The sequence below is a fragment of the Camelus bactrianus genome, chromosome 1 (genome assembly GCF_048773025.1).
Source record: "Camelus bactrianus isolate YW-2024 breed Bactrian camel chromosome 1, ASM4877302v1, whole genome shotgun sequence".
NCBI classification, from domain to species: Eukaryota; Metazoa; Chordata; class Mammalia; order Artiodactyla; family Camelidae; genus Camelus; species Camelus bactrianus.
Window position 1 is genome coordinate 119,965,852 of NC_133539.1, and position 23,688 is coordinate 119,989,539.

The 23,688-nt window shown below is 45.9% G+C and overlaps 1 protein-coding gene across 1 annotated transcript in view; it reads left to right on the forward strand.

Moving 5' to 3' along the window:
- ANKRD28 (ankyrin repeat domain 28) overlaps positions 1-23,688 on the forward strand; it is a 221,600-nt gene that overhangs the window by 23,998 nt on the left and 173,914 nt on the right. Inside the window, exon 3 of the mRNA XM_074372036.1 lies at positions 17,972-18,061. Coding sequence (XP_074228137.1) covers positions 17,972-18,061 — 90 coding nt within the window. The remainder of the gene's footprint in view (positions 1-17,971; positions 18,062-23,688) is intronic.

The following is a 23,688-nucleotide window of genomic DNA, read 5'->3' on the forward strand; positions in this document are numbered from 1 at the left end:
TTCTGAGAGCTGGCTGTTAAACATGACCATAATTAAAATTTAGATTATGTAAACTTACACCTAAATAAATAATTTTTTAAAGATTATAAATACTCAAAATTTCCATTTCCCATTTATTTTACTAAATTTCTCTACTATCTATGCTCTGGAGTTTATTTACATCTATCAACTCTGGATGTAGGAAACCCTATAAACCAATATACTGCTGCCCAGCTCTTTCCAACACCACTTTCAGTGACCTGTTGGTAGCTCAAAATGGATCATGTGAAAGTATTAACACAACAGAAACGAGCAGTTTCTACAAATCAAGGCACCCCCTCCTCCCCAAACGCCCCCCAACACCCCTCCCCCATCCATTGTTACACATTTGCCATCGCACCCCCTGGTTATGCTATATTTCCCACAAAAGCCTCCAGTAAGCAAACTTTCTTCAACAGGAAAAAAAAAATCACTGAATTCTCTAGAAAGCAGTATTTTCTTCTCCCAGTTTCTAACATTCACTTGTGTAAATTTCAGGTGGACAAAACAACCAGTGGATTAACTGGATTTTTCTTTCTCCCGCCTGGTGGTCTGACCATGTGCAGGCAGCTGCTGTTAACGCCATCAATCAAATAGGTTCTGACACCACCAGCGATGACTTCTCCCCCCACCATCGCCCTGCAGTCTCTTCCGCTAGCTTCTTCCGAGAGAAAGTTTAGATGTATGAAAATCACTCATTATTATTTAACTGGGTCAGCAGCTGAGCTGGTTATGAAACGTCTGTCTGAATCGGAAATGTGGGTATAAACTGCCAGACTTTAAAGAATTAAAAAAAAAATAATAAAATAGATGGTAAATGTGGAGAGGAGTAGGATTATTCCCTTTGAAAGCCAGTGACTCCAGCCAGATTCCTCCCCAGATCCCATTCCGGCTCCCAGATGATGCAGCTCAGCTCCCCCAGTGGAGTGCATTACGCTGTCTTTAAAGACTCAGCGCTAATGGGATGCTGAGAAAATCAATCCGTTCTTAGTTTGCAGGCCTGCTGCTTGGTAAATGGAAAGCAAATTCTTTCTTCTTCTTTGCAGGCAGAAAGAAGCCCTGGGAGGGGCCTGGGTTCTACCCTTCACACGCCGTATCTGTGCTTGCCGTACGCTCAGTCCAGAAAGTCCGGGTGCGCGTATCCACTCTCAACTCAACGGGGAGACATCTCTCTGTGTGTCTGCCTGTCTCTCTCTCTCTGTGTCTCTCTTTCTCTCTCCTCTGAAGAGGGCACACATCATCATGTAGTGCTTTCTGAAGAGAAATATTCAATTGACACCCAGCATCCATAATCATATCTACCATTTATTAAGCATTTACCATGTACCATGTATCATGCTTTCAACATTTTTTTTTAACAACCCCATAAGGTAGGTTGTATTTTTATCCCCATTTCACTGTTGAGCAAACCAGGGGAGATAAATGGACCAAGGTCACTGTAAGGAGCAGAGTCTGGATTTAAACCCAGTTCTGTTGACTGCAAACCTAGGGCCACAAGACACTTCGTTCCACACCGAAGGTGAAGTCTCAGTGAGAGCCAGAACCAAGTGAAAGCTATGGGCAGTGTCAGGCTTGCCACAAGGACCTCTGCTAAGAGTGAGAATACATCGCCTCTCAGGAAGATAGTGAGCCCCTGGCATTGAAGGGTTGCAAGAGAAATGGAAAGAACACTTCCTGGTGTGGGCTTCCCAGGGGGGCCGGCTGCTTGTTCAGGGAAGAGTAACTGCTCAAAGCTGCTGCTTCCTAAAGCTGATTGTTCACCAGAGAATATATTTTTGGTAAGAAAGCAGACTTGTTCTATAAAACCAGATTAGAAACAAAGGGCAAAAGTGCAAGGATTTGGGCCATGATGAGGAAGGACTTCTTTTGCTAGGTTCCAGTCTTTTTTCGATGGTTGTTTAGCATTCAGTTGTCGTTTCGTTGTAGTTGTGAAGAGAGGTGAGCTCTTGGTCCTACCACCCCGCCATCTTGACCGGAACTCAAGGAAGGACTTCTCTGAAGTCCATGCAGTGGACCAGGCCTCTCTGGAACACTGACCTTCTCTCTAGGAGGCTGTTTACGAAGAAGCTGATAGGCACACACAGCGTTCCTTTTGCCTCCACCCTTGTCCAGGACATCACTCAGAATTTTGCCCCGGTTTCCTAACTGATCCCTCTTCCCAACCAAGCTCATCCTCACCACCACCATTCAAAACACAGTCTTACTTTTTAATTCTCTGGCTTAAAGACCTCTCCACTCACGTTGGCAGGTTGAGTTCCCAGGGAAGCAGAATGAGAGAAAGACAAGCCTATGGGATGTTTATCAGGGAGGGAGCTTAGAGTGAACACCTGTGGAAGGGAGGGAAGGAGGCTGGATGGGACACACGGAGAAGGCATTGCAGCAAGCACGTCAGCTCATTCCCCGGGGGAGTTCTGAAGCTGGGTGGCCCTTCAGAGTTCTCCTGAACTGGGGTGAGATGGACAGAGTCTTTATACTCCTGTGCAGGCCAGTCGTTAGATGTAGACTGTCCTAGGAAGCTGGCGTGAGCTTGGACAAGCTGGCTATCTTCAGAAAAAAGAGTGGAAGAGGGCTGAGAGTAAGGGCTGTCTGTGAGCAGTACTCCCTGAAGCCAAAAGAATAAACCCTCTAGTCCTGAAAGGGGACTCACAGTCTAGCCTCTGCTACCTCTCCAACCCCATCTTTCTGCCTTCCTATTGCCTAACCTGGGTCCATTAAACTTCTCAGGAGATTCCTGAACATGCTGCCACTTTCATGATTGGTACATGCTGTTCCCTCTTACTCGGGTGCCCTTTCCTGCTGTACTAGTTTCCTATGGCTGCTGTAACAAATTACCACAAACTTGGTGGCTTGAAACAATACACATTATATGAAAAAAGAATTAAATAATGTCATTTGCAGCAATGTAGATGGACCTAGAGATTATCATACTACATGAAGTAAGTCAGACAGAGAAAGAGAAATATATGATATTGCTTACATGTGGAATCCAAAAAAAAAAAAAAATGATACTAATGAACATATTTACAAACCAGAAATAAATTCACAGGCACAGAAAACAAATTTATGGTTACCAAAGGGGAAAGGGAGGAAGGGGTAAATTGGGAGTTCTGGATTTGCAGATACTACTACTATACATAGAATAGATAAACAACAAGGACCTACTGTACAGCACAGGGAACTGTATTCAATATCTTGTAATAACCTATAATGGAAAAGAATCTGAAAAAAGAATATATATGTATATATGTATAACTGAATCACTTTTCTGTATACCTGAAACATTGTAAATCAACTATATTTCAATTTTAAAAATTATTAAACACACACACACACATTTTATTCTCTTATAGTCCTGAAGCTCAAAAGTCTGACATCAGTTTCACAATGCCCCCTCAGGGAGCTCTGGAGAAGAACTGGTTTCCTCCTCTTTCCCAGCCCCTAGAGCTGCATTCTCTGCACACCTTGGCTCATGGTTCCTTCCTCCATCTTCAAAGCCAACAGCCAAGCACCTTGCTTCGTTGTCACATTGACTTCTACTGCTGCTTCATTGTCACGTTGACTTCTGCTACGTCTCCCTTTGTCTCCCTCTTATAACACTTGTGACTACATTTAGGGTCCAGCAGGATAATACAGGATAATCTCTCATCTCAAGATACTTAAGCACATTTGTAAGTCTCTTTTATCATTTGAGGTAACATTCACAGGCTCCTGGGATTAGGGTGTGGATATCTTTGAGGGCCATTATCCACCCGACCTCATATGCCTTGACCACCTACCTCTCTTTCAGGTCTCAGTGCCATTGTCACTTCTTCTGCAGAACTGTCCCTGACACTCTCAGGTACATGAAATGGGCACCCCTTTTTATTCCCTACAACTTTGTCCATGTCTTCAATCTATCAGTCACCCTGTTACACTGTAATTCATTCATTGAGCACCTGCTGTTCCAGGCACTTAATTCTTAATTCTCGGATGATTCCCAGATAATTCCCCCTTCATTCTTGGGGTTAGAGCAGGGAAATGGGCACAGAACCCCACCTTGTTGAGTTTCCTTTTGAATGAGAGTAGACAGTCAATTTTTTAAATTAAAATACATGCTTTGTTAAAAAGAAACAAATAATAAGGCACACAAAACAAAACCAGAGCAGGGTATAGGAGATTAGGAATTAGCCAGGGAAGACGGAGAGAGTTGTAATTTAACACTGGGGGGTCAAGGAAGGCCTCGTTGAGATGGTTTCAGTAAAGCCTTGAGGGAAGTATGGATGGATATCTGGCGGAAGAGCTTTCTGGAGAGAGGGCGGGGCCAGCGGAGAGGTTCTGAGGCCAGAGCAGGGCTTGTGCGTTCAGGACCCAGGCGGAGGAGCTCCTGGAGGGTTCCGAGCAGAGGGGGGTGTGCTCTGACGTCTCACTGGGTCTCTTTCCGAGGGCTGCCAATGCAGCCGCCCAGGGTGTGCACTCCACTACCCTCTAGAAGGTTCCTGTTAAACATTTAGTCCACTTACCTAGACTATTCTGTGTAACACAGCAACCTAATGGCCACTGTCTGAGAAAAAATGGACGAGGTACCCGGGTGGAAGCAGGAAAACCAGTCAAGAGGCCTTTATAGTAATCCAGGCATCGATCTACTTGTGGGACTGTTGCATCCCTGACACCTAGGATAGTGCCTGGAACAGGTGGGCAGGCAGGGAATGGATGATTACCTTCTGCCCCACAGTGTGAGCTGGACTTGGGGAGCCAAATCTCCCCTGTATCCCAGGGCACTCCCTGGTAACTTCCTGGATGCACATTTCTCAAATGAATGGGTAGACCAGATGACTTTTCAAATCTTAAATTCTGTCAGCCCAGCTGCCATCAGGCCTCCTCCCCTAGGAAGCTCCACTGTCTACAAGTCCATGTCCAATTCTACATGTTGAAACTGAACTCATCCCTTTCTCCTCTCCCCACCTGAAACAGCCTCCTCCTGGCTTCCCTCACCTGTTGATGGAGGCATCGTTTTCCCACCTCGGTTTGAAGCCTGTTATCTTTACCAGTCTTGTCCAGGTCTAAGTCCTGGAACAACTTCTCTTTCAGCTCCACCGTCCAGACCCCAGTCCTGCCCTCACCACATCTCCCTGGGAGCCACACTGGCCTCTCATTCTCTATGTGCATCTTGCCACTCCCCCCGCCTCCCTACTCCATGGATGCCCTCCTGTTCTTCCCTCCACCTCCAGGACCTCTCTCCAAGCTCAAGTCTGTTGTTCATCTGTGCTGGACCCATCTCTCCATGACCTCGTCTTCAGAAGTCCTCTGCCCTCTGTGAGCTGTCATTTGGCAATGTCCAGAGAAGAGTAGTGAGTAAGGGAAAGAATGCAAGCTTTGGAGGCAGACAGATGGGATTCAGACCCCAGCTAGTATGAGCCTCCTAGGATGTGATCTGGGGAATTCATGCATCCTCCTATCTGGGCCTTAGTTTCTTCACATTAAAGCTTTTTAAAAGATTAAAATCTTTAAAGTCTACTTTATAAACCAATGTGAGCATCCAAAGCTAATATTTACAAAGCACCTAGTATGCATTTGGTACTCAATAAATGCTGTTTCCTTCTTTCTGCCTGTTTTCGCTTGCCCACAGTTCCACTGCCTGCGCTGGCATTTTGATTCCTTTCCCCATTGCCTTCTTACACGTAGTTAAATTTTGATTTATACATGTTTGTTAGTAACACATGTAATCCAGGTCTTATCAGCCCAGCGGAGAACATGAGATAATGGGAAACCCTTTCTCAGTAATTATCTACTTGAATTTGCATCCAAATCACCTATACAATTGTCCGTGTCAGATTTTAAAACTTCTTTGGGTATTTTTTTGCCTACTTTTCAGTAGAAGAGGATAGCATAATGAACCTCCGTGTACCTGTTACCCAGCTCTGGTAACTCTCAGTTTTGAGCCAGTCTTGTTTCATCTATCCCCTGCTCTCCATTTTTACTTCTGGAGTCTTTTATTTATTTATTTATTTATTTATTTATTTATTTATTTATTTATTTATTTATTTTTCCTTTTCATATTATTTCTCATTATAGGTCACTACAAGGTACTGAATATGGTTCCCTGTGCTTTACAGTAAAAACTTGTTGTTTATCTATTTTATATATAATAGTACCTGCAAATCTCGAACTCCCAATTTATCCCTTCCCACCCCTTTTACAGCCCCTCCCCACCCGCCCTGGAACCTTAAGTTTGTTTTCTATGTCTGTGAGTCTGTTTCTGTTTTGTAAATAAGGTCATTTGTGTCTTTTTCATTTTAGGTTCCATATATAAGTGATATCACATGGTATTTTTCTTTCTCTTTCTGGCCTACTTCACTTAGAATGACAATCTCCAGGTCCGTCCAAGTTGCTGCAAATGGCATTCTTTTGTCCTTTTTTATAGCCGAGTAATATTCCATTGTATAAATACACCACAGCTTCTTTATGCAGTCATCTGTTGATGGGCATTTAGGTTGCTTCTGTGTCTTGGCTATTGTATATGGTGCTGCTGTGAACATTGGGGTGCATGTGTCTTTTTAAATTAGAGTTCCCTCTGGATATATGCCAGGTATGGGAATGCTGGATCCCATGGTAACTCTATTTTTAGTTTTTTAAGGAATCTCCATACTGTTTCCCATAATGGCTGCACCAGTTTATTTCTGGAGTATTTTAAAGCAAATCTCAGACATCATATTTCTCCACTCACAAATGCTTCAGTAGGTATCTCTACTATGGAAGGACTTGTCAGTTTTCCAGGGCTGCCATAACAAAATGCCATAAACTCAGTGGCTTGCAGAACAGACATTCATTTTCTCACAGTTCTGGAGGCTGAAGTCCAAGATCAAGGTGTCAGCAGGTCTGGTTTTTCCCGAGGCCTTGCCCCCTGGCCAGTAGAAGGCTGCCTTCTCGCTGTGTCCTCACACGCCTTTTCCCTTCAAATACATCTCGTGTCTCTTCCTATTCTTACAAGGACACCAGTCCTATCAGATCAGGCCCCACTTCATGACCTCACTTAACCTGAGTTCGCACTGTAAAGGCCGTGTCTCCAAATACAGTCGCAATAGGGGTTAGGGCTTCAACATACGAATTTGGGGGAAAGACAAGTCGGTCCACAACAGGACTTTTAAAAAACACGATCATAACATCATTGTGCCTAAAAATAATAGTAACAGTTGCTTAATACTGTGTAACATCCTGTCCGCATTCAAATTTCCCTAGTTGTCCCCAATACTTTTTTTTTAACAGTTTGTTTAAATTAAGGTCCAAAAGGTGGAGCATTGTTTTCAAAATACAGATTCCTAGGCCCTGCCCTGGTGTGGTGATTTAGCTCCCCCACATGCTGCCTCTGGGGGGTCCTGAGAGTTTTTGATTGCTATTTTACCCCCCAGTGGAAGTTGGGCCATTAACAGTTTAAGCAGAATTATGCCAACACTGATAGGTTTCCATCAAGGAAGTCATTTCTAGAACAAGTGTCATTAAGTCATGAAATTCATTGATCAGTTTTCCCTGCAGCACTGGAGTGAATTTCCAGTCTTTACCATTTTTATTCTAGTTTATTGGAATTCTCTTCATTGGCATCCGTTCTTCTTCTGTTCACATTTCACCATGAAATTTGATTCACTCTCAGGTTTTTGTCCTTGCCAAATATTACCAGTTACAACATCTGCCTTTGTGAGTTTCATTTTGTGGCCATTATTTCTACCAAATCCAACTCTTCCCAATCAGATGTAGACGGTACATTGTATCAAGATTTGATTCTTCAGGTGATTTTCAACCTATAGCATTTTCCCCCCAGAGGTAGTGTCAGCTGTTGTTAAGCTCGTTTTGTGTTGATCATTTCTATTGGTACTATTCATACTCGCTTGAATTCAGCAGTAATACATGTACTTTGATAAAAGGCTGAGAGCTTGGATTTCTTTCTTTACTTATCCATGAAAAAAATGTTCTGTATCTAAGAGATCGCGAGGGAGATGGAGAGTGGGAGTCAGCGAACCAGGAAAAGACACACAGGCAGAGGGAGAGAGAGACAGCTTGGGAACGAAGCTGCAGCCGACTTGGGCTAGAGTTTGCTAAGCCTTCCATGGGGTCCGGCCGCTGTGGAGGTCAGAATGGCGAGCTGCAGGCAGCGTGGAGGCTGAACTATGGTTGGTGAACGTAGGTCAGGCAAGAAGTCGCAGGACTTTAAATCCAAAGAAGTGAAACCCACACTGTCATTGTGCCACTCTCGGCCCCTCCCCCCTTTTATGGCTTTTTCTCTTTTTTTTACTCTCTTCCTATCCCTGCCCCATCAGAGACTGAATTTCAGCCCTCTGCTCTTGGTGAACTTCAGACCGACTACTGCCTCTCCCGAACTTCAATTCTTCTGGTCCACAGCCAAGGTGACCCCACCACGTGGTTTTACCCGTGCCTAGCACAGTGCCCTGTGTGCCCTGAGTGCTTAGAAATCACCTGATTTATCATGAAGCATCACCCTGGGGGGAAGGGGTAGAGCTCAGTGGTAGAGCACGTGCTTAGCATGCACCAGGTCCTGAGTTCAATCCCCAGTACCTCCATTAAAAAAAAAAATTGCTCAGTTTTAAGTGGGGAGGGTATAGCTCCGTGGCAGAGCACATGCTTAGCATGCATGAGGTCCTGGATTCAATCCACAGTGCCTCCGCTAAATAAATAAATAAATAAACCTAAACACCCCCCCACCACCACCACCACAAGAAAAGCATCACCCTGACAATTTAACCCCCCCATAAGCTAGGCCACTGTTAACAAATCAAAACACACCTACCACTTCCTGGGGGGTACGTAGGTGGATGGATCCAGATTCGGCAATTCTGAACTGTGGGGAGGCCTCTCAATCTGTCTACAGAATTGAAGCTTGAAAAGTTTTCTTTTTCTTGCTGACGTTCCCCAGCAGATGCCTGCTGTACACCCACACACTTAGCCAGCAAGCTGAGAAGAGCTGCGGCAAGAAGTATTCCCTCTGGGACCAGTAGTCGCAGGAGCATCCTCCCGGAAGTGAAGCGCCGGTCCAGCCCAGCTCCCCGCTCCTCTGGTCCAGGCTCACAGCTGCCTCAGGCTGAAGTCCAAGAGGAGGGGTCTTCGAGAGATGGTTCAGGGAAGGGCCAAGAAGAGCTGCTCCCTGGGAGAGCGAGGCCCTGTGGGGGACTTCCTGGAGGCCTGGAGGGGGCCACCAGACACAGCCAGCTGAGAGACAATAAGATGGGAGGGGCCTCAGGGCTCACTTTGTGCTCCTGTCTTAAAGGGCTTGGACCAGCAGCTCCTGTGATGTAAACTGTGTGACTGAGGTGTTAAAACTCAAGGATTAGCCCAAGAAAACTGAAGGAACAAGGGAAGGGTTCTGGCCTTGAAGAAAATGTGAGGCAATGACTGAAATGTTATGGTGTACCCCAGAAATTGACACGACATTGTAAACTGACTCTACTTCAATTTTTTAAAAATGGAAAAAGTAAAACTAGAATTAGAACAAAAGAGAACATGAGATGAGAGAGAAAGGCTAGACTTGAGGTTTCTCAAACTTGGCTTCAGGTGGTGGGGGGGGATTTAAAAAGACTGATGCCCCAGCCCCACCCCGAGGGACCGATTTAATTGGGCTGGGGTAGGTTCAGGGCATCCAATTTTTAAAAGCTCCCCAGTGGGGTTCTAATATGCAGCCAGTTGAGACCAACTGGGCTAGACTGAGGACAGAATAGGAAATCTGATCTCCCTGGGTCTCCCATGGCCCAGCCACGGGAGGGGCAAGGCCCTTGGGCCTGACCTCTCCCGGGGTCATGTGGGAGCCTGCGGTTGTACATCTGGGGGCTGAGTGGTGCTTTGGGACCGAACACCAGCCCTGGTTAGACAGTGGACAGTGGGGTGCTGCCGGGGAAGACTCGGGTTCACTAGTCCACTGTGTGCCAGGCCAGCTACTTCCTGCCTTCCCTTTCCTCATAGAATCTCCAGCTCGAAAACATTCCCTGAATCTCAACTTTCATTAAAATAGCCCAGTCACTTCTAGTCGACAAATTTTTTTCCCCCATGAATTATTCAAACTGGGGGGTTGAATGTTGAAAATGACATGTTTGAGTTGTCCTCATTAAGAAGCTTTTAGCTGTGAGTCTCCTGCCTCCACTGTGTTTACAAAGCCTGATCTCTGCAGGGCTTGTGGGGACGGATGCAGTCAATCATTGACAAAGTCGCTAAGGAATGCCACGTGGAAGTAAAGTCAGTGATAAACACCCACAGAATAAACAGAGGTGGTGTAACAGAGGGAGCCCTCAGGGACAGCCCTGGGCACTCAGAAGCGTCCCCAGCCTTCAGCAAGCCTCCCGGCCTCCTGGGCCTCCGTTTCCATCACGTTCACGATCACCTATTTCACGCCTGCCCTGGAGAAGGGGGATTAAACAGATGATCTCTCACCCTTGAGGAACCCCACTCTAGGGGATTGAGGCAGACACAGAAACAGCCCACGATGAGACCATCTGAATAAGAGGCAGAATGTGCCACAGATGTTGACTTCTGGCCTTCTCCTTGACTCTTAACCACAAAACAGAAGATTCAGAACAAGCAGAAGGTAGGACTGAGTGACGGTGCCCTTCGGAGGGGCCTTGAGTGTCTGCCAGACCACCACAACATCATCACCAACGTCGCCAGTGATGTTCAGACAGCACAGGGCTTCATCATGACCGCATCTAGAGATGGGATTGGTAAGGTGTACCAGGGAAAACTGGGTGACTTGTATAATCTGTTATAAAGTAATAAATATATCATAATGCCAGGGGAAAGATATTTCTAGAGAACAGAAGTGAGATCAGATTCATTTGCTTAATTTGCAAAAATCATTCTTTTTTTTTTTTTTAATGGAGGGTCTAGGGATTGAACCCAGGACCTGGTGCATGTTAAGCATGCGCTCCACCACTGAGTCCTACCCCCAACAAAATCATCCTCTTTTTTACTGCTTCATGATTATATAACTCCCACCCAAGGCAGTGGAGGACGTTGTGTCTGGTGACCGGGCTCGTGGGGCGCTCTGCCCGAGTCAGCAGACAACAATGTCCAGGAATTTTCACAGCCTACATCAAGGAGGTGAGGAGTTTCCAACGCTAAGACATTTGTGGTGTCATTTTACTTTGCTTTAGAAAAGATGGTTAAGTGGTTACCATGTAAACCGGTCATTCCAACCTTTAGCGTACATCTGATTCACATGTTGGGTTTGCTACAACACCAACTGCTGGTCCCACCGCCAGGGTTTCTGATTCAGCAGGTCTGGGCTGGGGCCAGAGAATTTGCATTTTTAACAAGGTCTAGGTGATGATGCTGTAGCTGATAAGGGACCGCACTTTGAGAACCACTGATATTAACACCAACTGTCACTGTTCAAAAATGCTCTTCGCAGGGCCTTGTCGCCCAACGGTAGCGTGTCTGACTCCAAAATGCTTTTTGCATTTCCAAATGCGGTGCATCGGGGGACTCTCAGGGCTGAGCGCCTGCTCTCCTGTCTTCCCTGTCTTGTCGTTTATTCATGTTCTGACTTAGTTCTAATCTGTAGCACTGATCTGCGGCCCACGAGCCATGGAGAAACATGTTCCTTCTTGGCCACCATCATCTTAAATCGTCATTTAGCCCAACTAGGTGTTCTTGTGAAATGTGAATCTCAGCTCATCCATACAGATCATTTTCCCTCCAGTGACTTCAAGAGCAAATAAGATAATTTTAAGCCCTTGCCCCAGCCTAAGATCCCAGGATTTTATGATACAATGATTTTAATAAGCACCCACCCTTTGTCTTGGAAGGAGGAAAGTCACTTTACCAGAGCATCCGCTTACCTACTTGTGCACTAAGTCTCATTTAATTTCCCTGTGACCATTTGAGTTGATGCCATTTTCAAGATAGAGACTGAGAAGTTCAAAGAGTTTAGGTCATTTGCCCACATGGCCCAGCCAGTGAGTCATGGAGCCACGTTGGAACCCTGAGCCATCCTTGCTCCGTCCAGCATAGCGCTTGCTTTCCCGCTGCGGGGGCAAAGTGAGAACAATGCCCGGGAAATGCTTTCTCCCACGGACTGCTCTTCTGCTTCCAAACGCCACTGACGCTTGGGTGTTTGCACCCAAGACGAAGGCCTTGGCACCAGGCCCCCTTGTTTACAGATCTGGAATCCCATGCACATGAAAAGTGAGCACAGGGCCAAGGGTGGGGCGGGGGTTGGAGGGCCGGGCCCAGCTTGGATGGCACAACTGTCAACACAGCAAAAATACTACAAGGAAAGGCAAAAACATTTCAAAGACGCGATCACAGCCATTTTCTTCTTGCTGGAGCCAGTAGCTTTTGACCCTCAATTTGAATAGGCTTTTATTTTCCTTTAAAAAAAAAAAGAAACTGTTCTGTCTGTAACTGTACTAGTGACAAGGTCACAGTGTTGACAAGGATGACAGGAGGAAACCTTTCTGGGTCACAGGCCAGTCTTGCCAATCTTAACATCCAGTAATTCAAAGTCACAGGCCTGACTGACACTCTGGGAGGAAAACGGTTATCTTCCCCCAATCTGATCATTAGTGGGAAGGAAGTGAGAGCTGTCAGCTACCACTTATTACCAGGGGTCCCTTAGGACCATCTGGTTTTTCATTAGCTGTCTTTAAATTATATGCAGTCAGGAAGCTTAGCTCAGTCGGTATCAGAGGCTGCTGGAAACTGAACCGGGTGCCTTCTTGGAGAACGGAAGCCAGAGTCAGGAGCAGCAGATGCTGAAGAGGGATTTAAATGATCGTCTGCACTTTGAAGGAACCCACACGAGAGCCAGGGCACAAACTATAAGGTTTGGGGCAGAGGGGTGGGGCTGTGGTCTTACCCAGTGCTTCTCAAGTTTTGATGTGCTGATGAAACACCCTGAGACAGCTGGTAAGTACAGACTCTGTTTCTTTAGGTCTGTAGTGGGGCTGAGATTCTGCGTTTATAACAAGCTCCCCGGTGATGCCAATATTGCCTGTCCACAGGCTACTTCAAAAGGAAAACCATGTCAACAAAAGTTTGAGATTTGCAAAGGTTAATCGCTATATATAAAAATAGATGAAAACCAAATTTTTCTGTATAGCACAGGGAACCATATTAAATATCTTGTAATAACCTTTAATGAAAAAGAATAGGAAAATGAATATATACATGCATGACTGGGACATTGTGCTGTATACCAGAAATTGACACATTGTAACTGACGATACTTCAATTTAAAGAAAGCTTTCTAGTAGAGCATTTTAAGAAATACGTAATGACAATTTAAAAACTAGTGGGGACCTGAAGAAATATTTCAATAAGCTTTTGTACCAATATTCATAATGAGATAGAGGAGGAAATTGAATATTAAGGCATATGAGAAGGCCTTAGGTAAAGAACAACCCTTTTTTTTAGAAAAAGAGCAAGAGTACTTCTGAGAAGTGGATTGTTTCATTCTGAAGCTAACAACATGAAAGTAGGTGCTGAAAAGTAATGGCTACCATAATATCTTATCCGAATTACCTGATCATTAAACCAAGTGTGAGCAGTGACTGAAATACACTGAGAAAACAGTATGGAGATTCCTTTAAAAACTGAAAGTAGACTTACCATATGATCCAGCAATTCTACTCCTGGGCATATATCCAGGAAAGATGAAAAGTCTAATTCAAAAAGACACATGCACCCCAATGTTCACAGCAGCACCACATACAATAGCCAAGACATGGAAGCAACCTAAATGTCCATCGACAGATGACTGGATAAAGAAGATGTGGGCTATTTATACAATGGAATACTACTCAGCCATAAAAAAGAATAAAATCATGCCATTTGCAGTAACGTGGATGGACCTGAGATCATCATACTAAGTGAAGTAAGCCAGAAAGAGAAAGAAAAATACCATAAGATATCACTTATATGTGGAATCTAAAAAAGAAGACACAAATGAACATGTTTACAAAACAGAAACAAACTCACACAGAAAACAAACTTATGGTTACCAGGGCGGGAAGGGATGAAGGCGATGGATAAACTGGGAGTTTGGGATTTGCAGATACTATTATGTATAAAGTAGATAAATGACAAGGTCCTGCTGTACAGCACAGGAAACTATATTCAATACCTTGTAATAGCCTATAATGAAAAAGAATATGAAAAGGAACGTGTGTGTGTGTGTTTGTGTGTGTGTGTGTGTGTGTGTGTGTGTGTGTGTGTGTGTGTGTATCTGAATCTCTATGCTGGACACCAGAAACTAACACAACATTGTAAATCAATTTAAAGAAATACACTGTGTCAGATGCATTGAAGTGAATCAGTCACCCCAGAGAACTGTCAGAGGCCCCCCACCTCCCAGGCATCCAGAGTGGGCCCAGCCCACCTCCCTGCTCACACCTGCCCACACCCAGGAGGGCAGGCGGCCACGTTCCACAGTCCGTGGCCCTGCTTCAGTTTGGGAGCCTAGACTCTCCGACTAGACTATTTTTGTTTTTCCTGACATTCATTCCCTACCTTTTCCTTCATGGTAACTGACTTTGCGGTGAGAGTTTTAACCTCTTGAAACTCAGAGGAGGGTCTCTGGACCAGAACTCCCAGCATCAGTGGAGCTTGTCAGAAATGTACGGTCTTGGGCCCCCTCCCCTCAGAACTGCTGCATCACAATCTGCAGTGGAACCCAATCCCCAGGTGACTGGTATGCTCATTAAAGTTTAGGGAGCACTGTTTCCATCTTTCTGAACTTCGTTCTTACCTTGCAGGGTTATTGTGAGGATTAAATGCATCCAAAGGGCCTGGCAAGTCACAGGTGCTAGCTATGTTATCGTTGCCTTCCTTCGCTGCCAGGCCTCTGTGCCCAGGCTCCATCTGCCTGAGCCCTTCTCTCTGGAACTCTGACCTTATCTTGCCTCCCCAGACACAGCCACTTGGCAGGTGCCCCAAACTGACCTCAGCTCTTTTCTCGGAGCCCCTGGCCAACTTGCTAGGGGCTGTTGCTATAGTTCTCAGCACTCCCCGCTGACCTAGACTCTCCCCAAGTCCCACCTCCCCTGGCCTGACACTTCTCGTGGGCACCAGAAACCCTACCGCACCACCTTGTTTAGTCCTGTTGCCAGTGCTCAAAACGGCCTTAGAACTGCTCCTTGGAATCTTGGAATCTGGGCCCAGTGTAAGGACTCAACTGAATCTTCCTTAGGTGAATGAATGAAGAAAAAGGGGTCGCTTCATCCTAAGCCATGCCATTAGGGTTTCCACCTCCCCTGGGGGACTTGGCCTCTTTGCTTTTCCTTCTTCTCACCCTTCCTTGCCATCCAAGTGTGATGCAGAAGGCTGAGCTCTGATGTCCACCCAGGAAGGAAGGGCCCGTGAGAGTGCTGACCTATTAGGATTCCAGAGCCCGGGTCTCTCTGCATGGGAGCCCTGGTGGCTGCACAGCGTCCCGCCCTGCTCACTGTGATTCCACACCAAGGCTTGAGCCAAAATGGCAGATGGTCATAAAGTGCTCCGGTCCTGGCCTGAGCTGCTCCTCATAGGTCGCTGCAGGCTGTTGGCATCCTGTCCAAATCTCCCTCACCGGGCAGTCCACAGCTGCTGCAAGAGCAGTGGCCAAAAGCTTCTGCCTGTGACTTTCTTTGGACAATTGCTATTGGATGAGATGTCTCACCAGGAGAATTTGGAGATGTGTCACTCCCACTCTGACCCCAAGCGGCCGATGACTGATGGACACAGGGCACAGATCCTGGTCCCCTAGCCTCAAGGTGGGACAGCTCCATACTGCAACTTACATTCTAGAGTCCCCATGGACCCGGCCAAGTCTCAAATGTACCTGAGGTCACCTCCTGCTTCCCCCGCTCACTCACAGGCTTCTTTCCAGGGTGTCCCTCGGTAAACTAGGTGCCCCTGAAACTGTCCCAGGCTCTGCTTGCTGGGAACCTGACCTAAGGCAGTGCTCTTGAGATTCATGGATGAGTGGCAGGGCAAGGCTCCTGTGTTCACGCTCCCCAGTGCTCACCATCTTGACACCAACCCAACAAGAACTCACACTGGGGTCTCCTCCCCGCTTCCATCAGTCCACAGGGGCCCCAGCACCAAGTCCAATGGATGGGGATGAGGGTCTAAAACTAAGCTGCCCAGAATGGTAGCTGCTGGCTACAGGGGACTGCTGAGCCCTGGAAATGTGGCTGGTGCAACTGAAACACTGAACAGCTAATTTCACTTAAGTTGAATTTTAAAAACTGATGCACAGTTCAGTTATTGGAAAACTATCAAGCGTGTTTGGAACAACTTGGATGTGTACATCAACTTTTTTTTCAGTTGTGAAATTTATGAAATCTGAATACAGGTCAAGGATTTCCAATAGAAAATTTAGTGTCCAAATTGGGATATGCTATACATGTAAAAAAATGTACACCAGATCCCCAAGATCTAGCATTTTAAAATAAAAAAAAGACACGAATGAACTTATTTACAAAACAGGAACAGATTTACAGACATGGAAAACAAATTTACGGTTATTAGGGGGAAAGGGTTTGGGAAGAGATAAAGTGGGAGTTCGAGATTTGCAGATACTAACTACTATATAAAAAATAGATAAACAAGTTTATATCATATAGCACAGGGAACAATATTCAATATCTTGTAGTAACTTACAGTGAAAAAGAATATGAAAATGAATATATGTATATTCATGTATGACTGAAGCACTGTGCTGCACACCAGAAATTGACACAACATTGTAAACTGACTATACCTCAATTAAAAATAATAATAATGTAAAAGATATCACTCACATTTTAGTCTGGGTTACCTCTTGAAATAATATTTTGATTTACTTTGTTAAATAAAATGTTATTAAAATTAATCTGTTAAGTGTTCTTAAAACTTGTATATTTTAAAAGTAAGAATCTTCTTATGATATATTTTTAAAGTAAGAAACCACTTTAAAACACTATACATTTTTAAAGCTACTGGAAAATTCTAAGTTACATACATAATAAAAAATCAGTGTGAGGACCACGGGGGTCAGGTAGGGCCCTGGAGCCCAGGTGGAAATGTGACCAAAAAAGGGACTTGGAAACAAACACTGAATCTTGAAGATGTTGAGATGTCTCAGTTGCCCATATATCCTCTCAGGAAATCCCCATGTCTCAAGTTTCCCAGAAAGAAGACACTGAAATGAGGATTCCTGTGCAAAGCAATTATTAAGGAAGTGCTCCCAGGAGGCGCCCAAAGGAAGTGGGGGAAGCAAGACAGGGAGGCGGGGAAGCTGGGCCGGTGGGATTTCAGCAGTCCCGCAGGGGGTATGATCCAGGTGGAAAATTCTGGTGCATAAGTTATGCTTCACAGGTTGGTTTTCACAGTCCCCCACCCCTCGGTCCTTGGACAAAGGCCTCCTCAGCAGGGGACATAAACTACTTGCTAAACTGGGGAAGAGCTCCAGTTGCCCAAAGAGAGTGCCGAGAAGAGGAGTTACAGCTATGGACTGTTGAAGGCAAAACATACTGAAGCCAGGGGAGGGGAGGGGCGACCAGAAACAGTAAAGAAATGTGAGAATTCTGGGCAGTGTGTCCACCATCCACTGCCCCCATCATGGAAGGTCACCTGGCTACATCTCTTCCCTGTAGCCTGAGGACCAGCAATCTCATCTTCTCTCCTCAATTTATTTCCTGATTTACAGACTTTCCTCTACAGAGTTTCCTCTTGGGTCATCATAAATTCAGAAGAACCAGCCAGTAAGGGATCCATGGCATCTCCCCCTCTCCCCAGCCACAAATGAAGCATCTCTGCTTGTATGTGTTGGAGACACTGGGTGCCTACATGTGCTTTTTGCTTAAATATAGGTCTCTGCAGCTAAAAGAAAGGCTCGAAAACTACCGTAATAGACCGTGCTTGAAATGAGCGTGTTCATTTTCTGTTGCTGCGTGACAAATTACTGAAAACTTAGAAACTTGTAACAACCTACATTTTTATCTCATGGTTTCTATAGGGCAGAACTCCGGGCAGAGCTAAACTCAGGGTCTCACACGGCTGCGATCCAGGTGCTCAGGGCTGTAGTCTCATCAGAAGCTCCACTGGGGTAAGATCGGCTTCCAAGCCCCTTTGGGTTGTTGGCGGAGTTCACCTCTTTGTGGTTGTAGGGTCGAGGGCTTGTTTTCTTGCTGGCTGTCACTGGGGGCTGCTAAGGCCCACCTGCTGAGGCCACCCCAAGTACCTTGCCACGTGGCCTCCTCCATAGGTCCTCTCATGACACGACAGTTACTCCTTTAAGGAAGTAACCAGAGTCTGTCTAATGCATGACTAGCAAAACAGAACTATGTGTGTCTATAATAACATCATCATTCACCTTTGCTGTGTTCTGGAGCAAGCCCCAGGTCCCACCCACACTCAAAGAAAAGAGATTATCCAGGCCGTGTAAGTGGGTTTGTCCACCACAATGGTATGGAGGGAGAATGTTTAGTAAGAGGCCCCTTGGTAAAAGCCTTGCAGTGGAGGAGAAAAAATTGCTTCACTCCTAATTTTTCCATACCACCCTGGTCTTAAGCAATCAAGGGAGGTCTTTCCTGCACTCACCCTGAATAATTTTGATCTGTGGCCTTGCATTCTGACCCGTGTTATCTGTGTGCGTCTTGATCCACACATTCTTACCTGTCTCTGGACTCACTGGTTTAGTCTTGGGCTCTCCCTGGCTAGTTATAAAACCTTGCTTTATCTCTGCATTCTCATAGCTGTTGCCTCTGGTCCCACACTTATAGCTGTTTTCAGTTAATTTCCTGCCTTCATTTTCATATGCATGATCAAAACTGTCATATGGGAGAAGTTCACTGCATCTAACATAACACATTATAATCATTAAGCAAGCAAATCTTGGTTAAATTTCTTTAGATCAAAAGAAACTATTTTAGATTAATTGCACTTGACTGCCTGATACATCTGACATTGTTTAGATTTTTTTCAGTCTTGTGATAGTTTAAAAAAAAAAACCTATAGGATACCAGCTTTAGGAAATTTGGCTGGTATTACTAAAAATTACATTTTGCTGAAAGGTATTGGATTTAGAGCTCACGTTTTATGTAAAGCTTAGAGATGCTTAATAGCTCCAGCTTATTACCTCTCTACGGTCTTACCGTGCTTTATTTCAGCAATGGAAACAGTTAATAGTAAACATTAGGAAATTAAACAAAATAGTTTATTCATCCAGCATTATCAGAAAAAACATAAGTATTCACCAGGGAAACAAAAGGAATTTGAGAGCTGAAGCTCTTCTCAGACACTGATGAATCAGGGGTTGGCAGATATTTAGCACAGATGCTCAAACTCCCCCAACCTGTGCCCATGGCAGACATCATCAATCAATCACTGTCTTCTGCAGAGTCTGAATAGAGCTTCGGAGTTCTCCATTCTCAGAAACTACTCCTGGTTTAGATAGCAGTTTCTTCCATTACAAGTAATAGAAACCAACTGGAGCCAGCTTGAGCCAAATAAGGAGGAAGTTCATACAAACACACAAGGGTGTCCTCCAAAATTCAAATGCAAGATTGCAGTGAGATCTCAGGCACCAGGAACCAGAAAGCCATCAAGACTCTGTCCCTCATGTCTGTGTGTTTCTGCCTGCTTGACTCACTGTTTCTCCTGGCAGTCAGGCTTTCTCTGTGTCTCCAATCTGCTTGAGGTCATGTGGCCACTCAAAGCACCCACGGTTAGAGACTGCATCTGAATCTCAGCATCAGATTCCTGAGAGAGAGAGAGAGAGAGAGAGAAGAGAAGGAAAGAGCAGCTCTCAGAGAGGGCAGGGATGGCTCCCAGCCTAAGCCGACAGCCCGGGCCATTTTCCATCACCACCATCCAGCCGTAGACAGTGGCACTAGAGATGAAACCTATCTTCTCCTCAGGAGCTAGGTCAGGGCAGACCAATTGATCTCTGTGCGATGCTTTATACCTGCACTTTCCAATCCAGTACCCGCTCACCTCCTGCAAGCTATCGAGCACTTGGAATGTGTCTGGGGAACTGAATCTTTAATCTTATTTATTTTTAATTAATTTAAACGTAAATAGCCGTGTGTAGCACCAAACCAGACAGCGTAAATCAAGGCCCCTTTCCAGGTGAAGGGTAAGACAGCTGAGCTCCAGACCCATAGCTGGTTAGTAACACAGCTGGAACTGAACACTTGGTTTCTTTTCCTTTTCATTCCCCATCCTTTTAATTGCAGTTGGAGAATCTGCCTCAGTGGTTTTCCCAGATAATTCGAATTTACCATTTTAAATGTCCATGCCTAACCATCCTTTTTTTTTTCCATCAAGAGTGTTTATTTGCTTACATATTTGCTGATGGTTTTGTTAGTCAAACTACAACTACAGAGCTATGATAAAGTTGCCTCTCATTACAGAAACGTCAAACGAGCTTTACCTAACCATTCTTTGATGTAAAGCTTTCTGAAATGTATTACACACTTCTCTGCCTTGGGGCAAAAAAGCCACGTGGCCATCATTGTAGACTTTCCTTAATGACACGAAGCTGTAACTGTGAACCGCATTTGTCCTTCTGGGTAATAATCACGGGGCCCTCAGCACAGGGCCTGGGGAGGCCTACAGGGCTGCCTCCCCTGCCTGTCGCATCTCCGCAGCAGGCAGAGATCTGCTGCTCCCTCTCCTCGTCAGGTCTTGATGTGGCGGCTCTGACAGCATCCCACTCCCTTCGCAGGCTCAGCAATGCACCGAGTAGAAGAGCTTGATTTAGCAGTGGGCTTAATTTCACCCACACCTCTAAACTACTAGGCGTGGGGGAGTTTCACAACGGAGTCAGGTACACAGGGTTTTGCACAAAATTTTCCACAACACACAGGTTGGTTTTTTTTCTTTTCTTTCCTTAAAGGTCTATGATGATGTAAGTCTCATAAGAGCTGATTGTGGGACGAATGGTATGATGTTTTACTTTAAATGTGCCACTAACAGGGAGGGTATAGCTCAGTGGTAGAACACGTGCTTAACATGCATGAGGTCCTGGGTTCAATTCACAGTACCTCCATTAAATCAATCAATCAATCAACCAACCAATCTAATTACCCGCCCCCCCCAAAAGAAAAATCAAAAATAAGTTAAAATAAATCTGCCACTCAATACGTCACCACTGCCATGGCTAGGGTCCCAGGGCAGAAGAGGACTGTGCACTAAATAGTTGGAGAAACGAGAACACACTTGGGTGTGGATGATTTTCAGTTACTTTCCTGAGCTGTTTCTCCATGGTGTATTCTCAAGCCATGAAATAGGAGCCATTTTATGAGTCTTTGGAAGATGTTCAAAAAAACTGAAGTCGATTTTCAGAACGGTAAGAGAAACGATCATACTCTCATTTCAGTACCCTCTACCCAGGCCAGACTTGCAGTAACAGTATCTACTCAGAATGTATCTAGGCGTGTGGCTGCCTGAAAGGGCTCAAAGCCAGGGGAAGAGTTGTCATGAAGTCCACGCACTGGAGGCCTGGTCCGTACCCAGGGGAGCAAGACTGCTGGCCTTCAGCCGGGGCCCCACGGCCTGTCTTGGGGTCTGGCCTGAGGCTTCATGAGAAGGGCGATTCAGGGGAAGTCTGGGTTTGCTTCCTGGACCTCTAAAAGCCGATCAGTGACTATGCATGTGGTTCACTGCCTCTGGGGAGAAGATAACACCCACGGGAGAAGAAGGTGCCTTGCGCAATTGAAAGGTCGGGTTTCTTGGCATCTGCGAGAGTAGCTTTCAGTTCTCTGGAGAAATTGTTTCTATCAGGTCCCACCGCCAGACAGGTATTCTGTACTTGGGCTCCGTCTCCTGGACCAGCTTGAAGATTTGCTCAAGGGAAGCCCTGATTCTGCCTCTGTACCGTTTTACAAAATAACTTCGCCAGCACGTTCGCCGCTCCCTTGGTTATTTATAGGCAGTTCTGATGATCCAGCCGGCAGGTTCCTGGCATGGTTCTCAGCCCTCTGTTTGCCTTCCTCACCTCCCACGGACACGCACACTCGCTGCTACGTGTGGCGACTTAGAATTTCCTGAGTCACAGCTCAGCGGCCCCCTCCCCAAAAGATGGCTCCAAACCAAAACAGCTGTGACCCACCTCTCCCCAACCTTCCCCCAGGGCGGTATGAGGTCACCAGAGAGACCTGGGGTGGGGGTGGGGGCAGGGACTGAGGCAGCGGGGCAGCAGGGCAGCAAGCTCCAAGCCCACGTGTGTGGTGGCCTGGAGGCTGGAGAGGGGTCACTAACCAGGGCAGGAGAGAGACCCAGTGGCTCCCTGTCTCTTCCCAGCATGGCATCATTTTGTTGTGTGAAGGGTTCTGCATTCCCAAGACATGTGATACACCCTCCCCTCCTCAAATTCCAGAGGGGCACAAAAACAAATTCCTAAGTCCCGTCAGAAGTACTTCTTTTCCATCTGCACCTGGGCCCCGGGAACGTGGCACTGGCACCGTTTTGTACCAAGCAATGTCATCCAGGTCCCCAGTTCCTGAGCCAGGGCAGCCTCCGTGCCCGCTTAGAGCTGTGGTTCTCAACCCTGGGGCTTAGATGCCATGCCTGGGCCTGGGCTTGGGAGATTCTGATTTTAACCTCTGGTCTGAGGTCTAGGCCTGAGCACTGGGATTTCCATACACCCTCGAAGTGACTCTAAGGTGCCGCCTAGGGTGAGAGCCATCGGCTTGGAGCACCCCCGTCTGACAGTGATGGTGAGTGGGGCTCTCCAGTTGCACAGCTATGGCTCCGCTGCTTTAGCATACATGTTGGAACAGGAAGGGGAGAAGTACACACGCAGAGAACAATTCAGGCACCATTGCACGTTCCAGGGACCGTTTCATTCAGTCATTCACTCAACAAACATTGATGGAAGGCTCCTCCAATCGCTAACAATGATTTACAGTGTTAGTTTCAGGTGTGCAGCAAAGTGATCCAGTTATACATATATATACATATACATATGTTTTTCAGATTCCAAGATGCTGGGATGCAAAAATGCATGATGAAGTCCTGACCCTGAGGACAGACCAACTCCCTGAGAGAAGTATTTGGACATGTTCTGCAGGCCCCTCAGGTTCCCCCCAGGGGCAGGCAACTCTAGCCCCACCTCCTTCCTTGTTTATGTCCAGGTAGCGACTCATAATTCCCCTCCACTTGCAGGTGAGGACGGAACATATATTATCCTGCTGCCTTTACAGGATGCAGTTGCTTGAATGATGACAGTTATCTCTGCTAATAAAGTTCACTTTTTTAGCAGAGTTATAAATATATATGCAGCTTGCATATTGGAGGAGTCATGTGGGAGGAAATGCTGAGGCCCTTCTAGAACAGAAGCCACTCCCTGGCACCTGCACATACATAACTCTCCCAGATTACCCAGCTCCACAGCCCCCGCCCCCCTGCAAAAAAAAAAAAAAAAAAAAAAAAAAAAGGCTGGTCCTCAGTCCTTTCTTACAAAAAGGATTTACGGTAAACAGCCTGGGTGAGAAAATCAGCAATTAACATCCTTGAAATTTGCATTCTTTTCTTGGGCCCCCAGATGGCTTCACAGCCACCAGCTTTCCTTTTCCCGGGGGAAAACTGCCCCCCACCAACCCCAGTCTCTGAGGAAACTGGAATGGCCTTAACTGGGATGGAAAACAACAGCCCAGTGGAGATCAGAAAGATAAGCTGCAGGAAGGGGGATGGTCGGTCTTGTAAATTTTTAAAAAATTTTTTTATTGT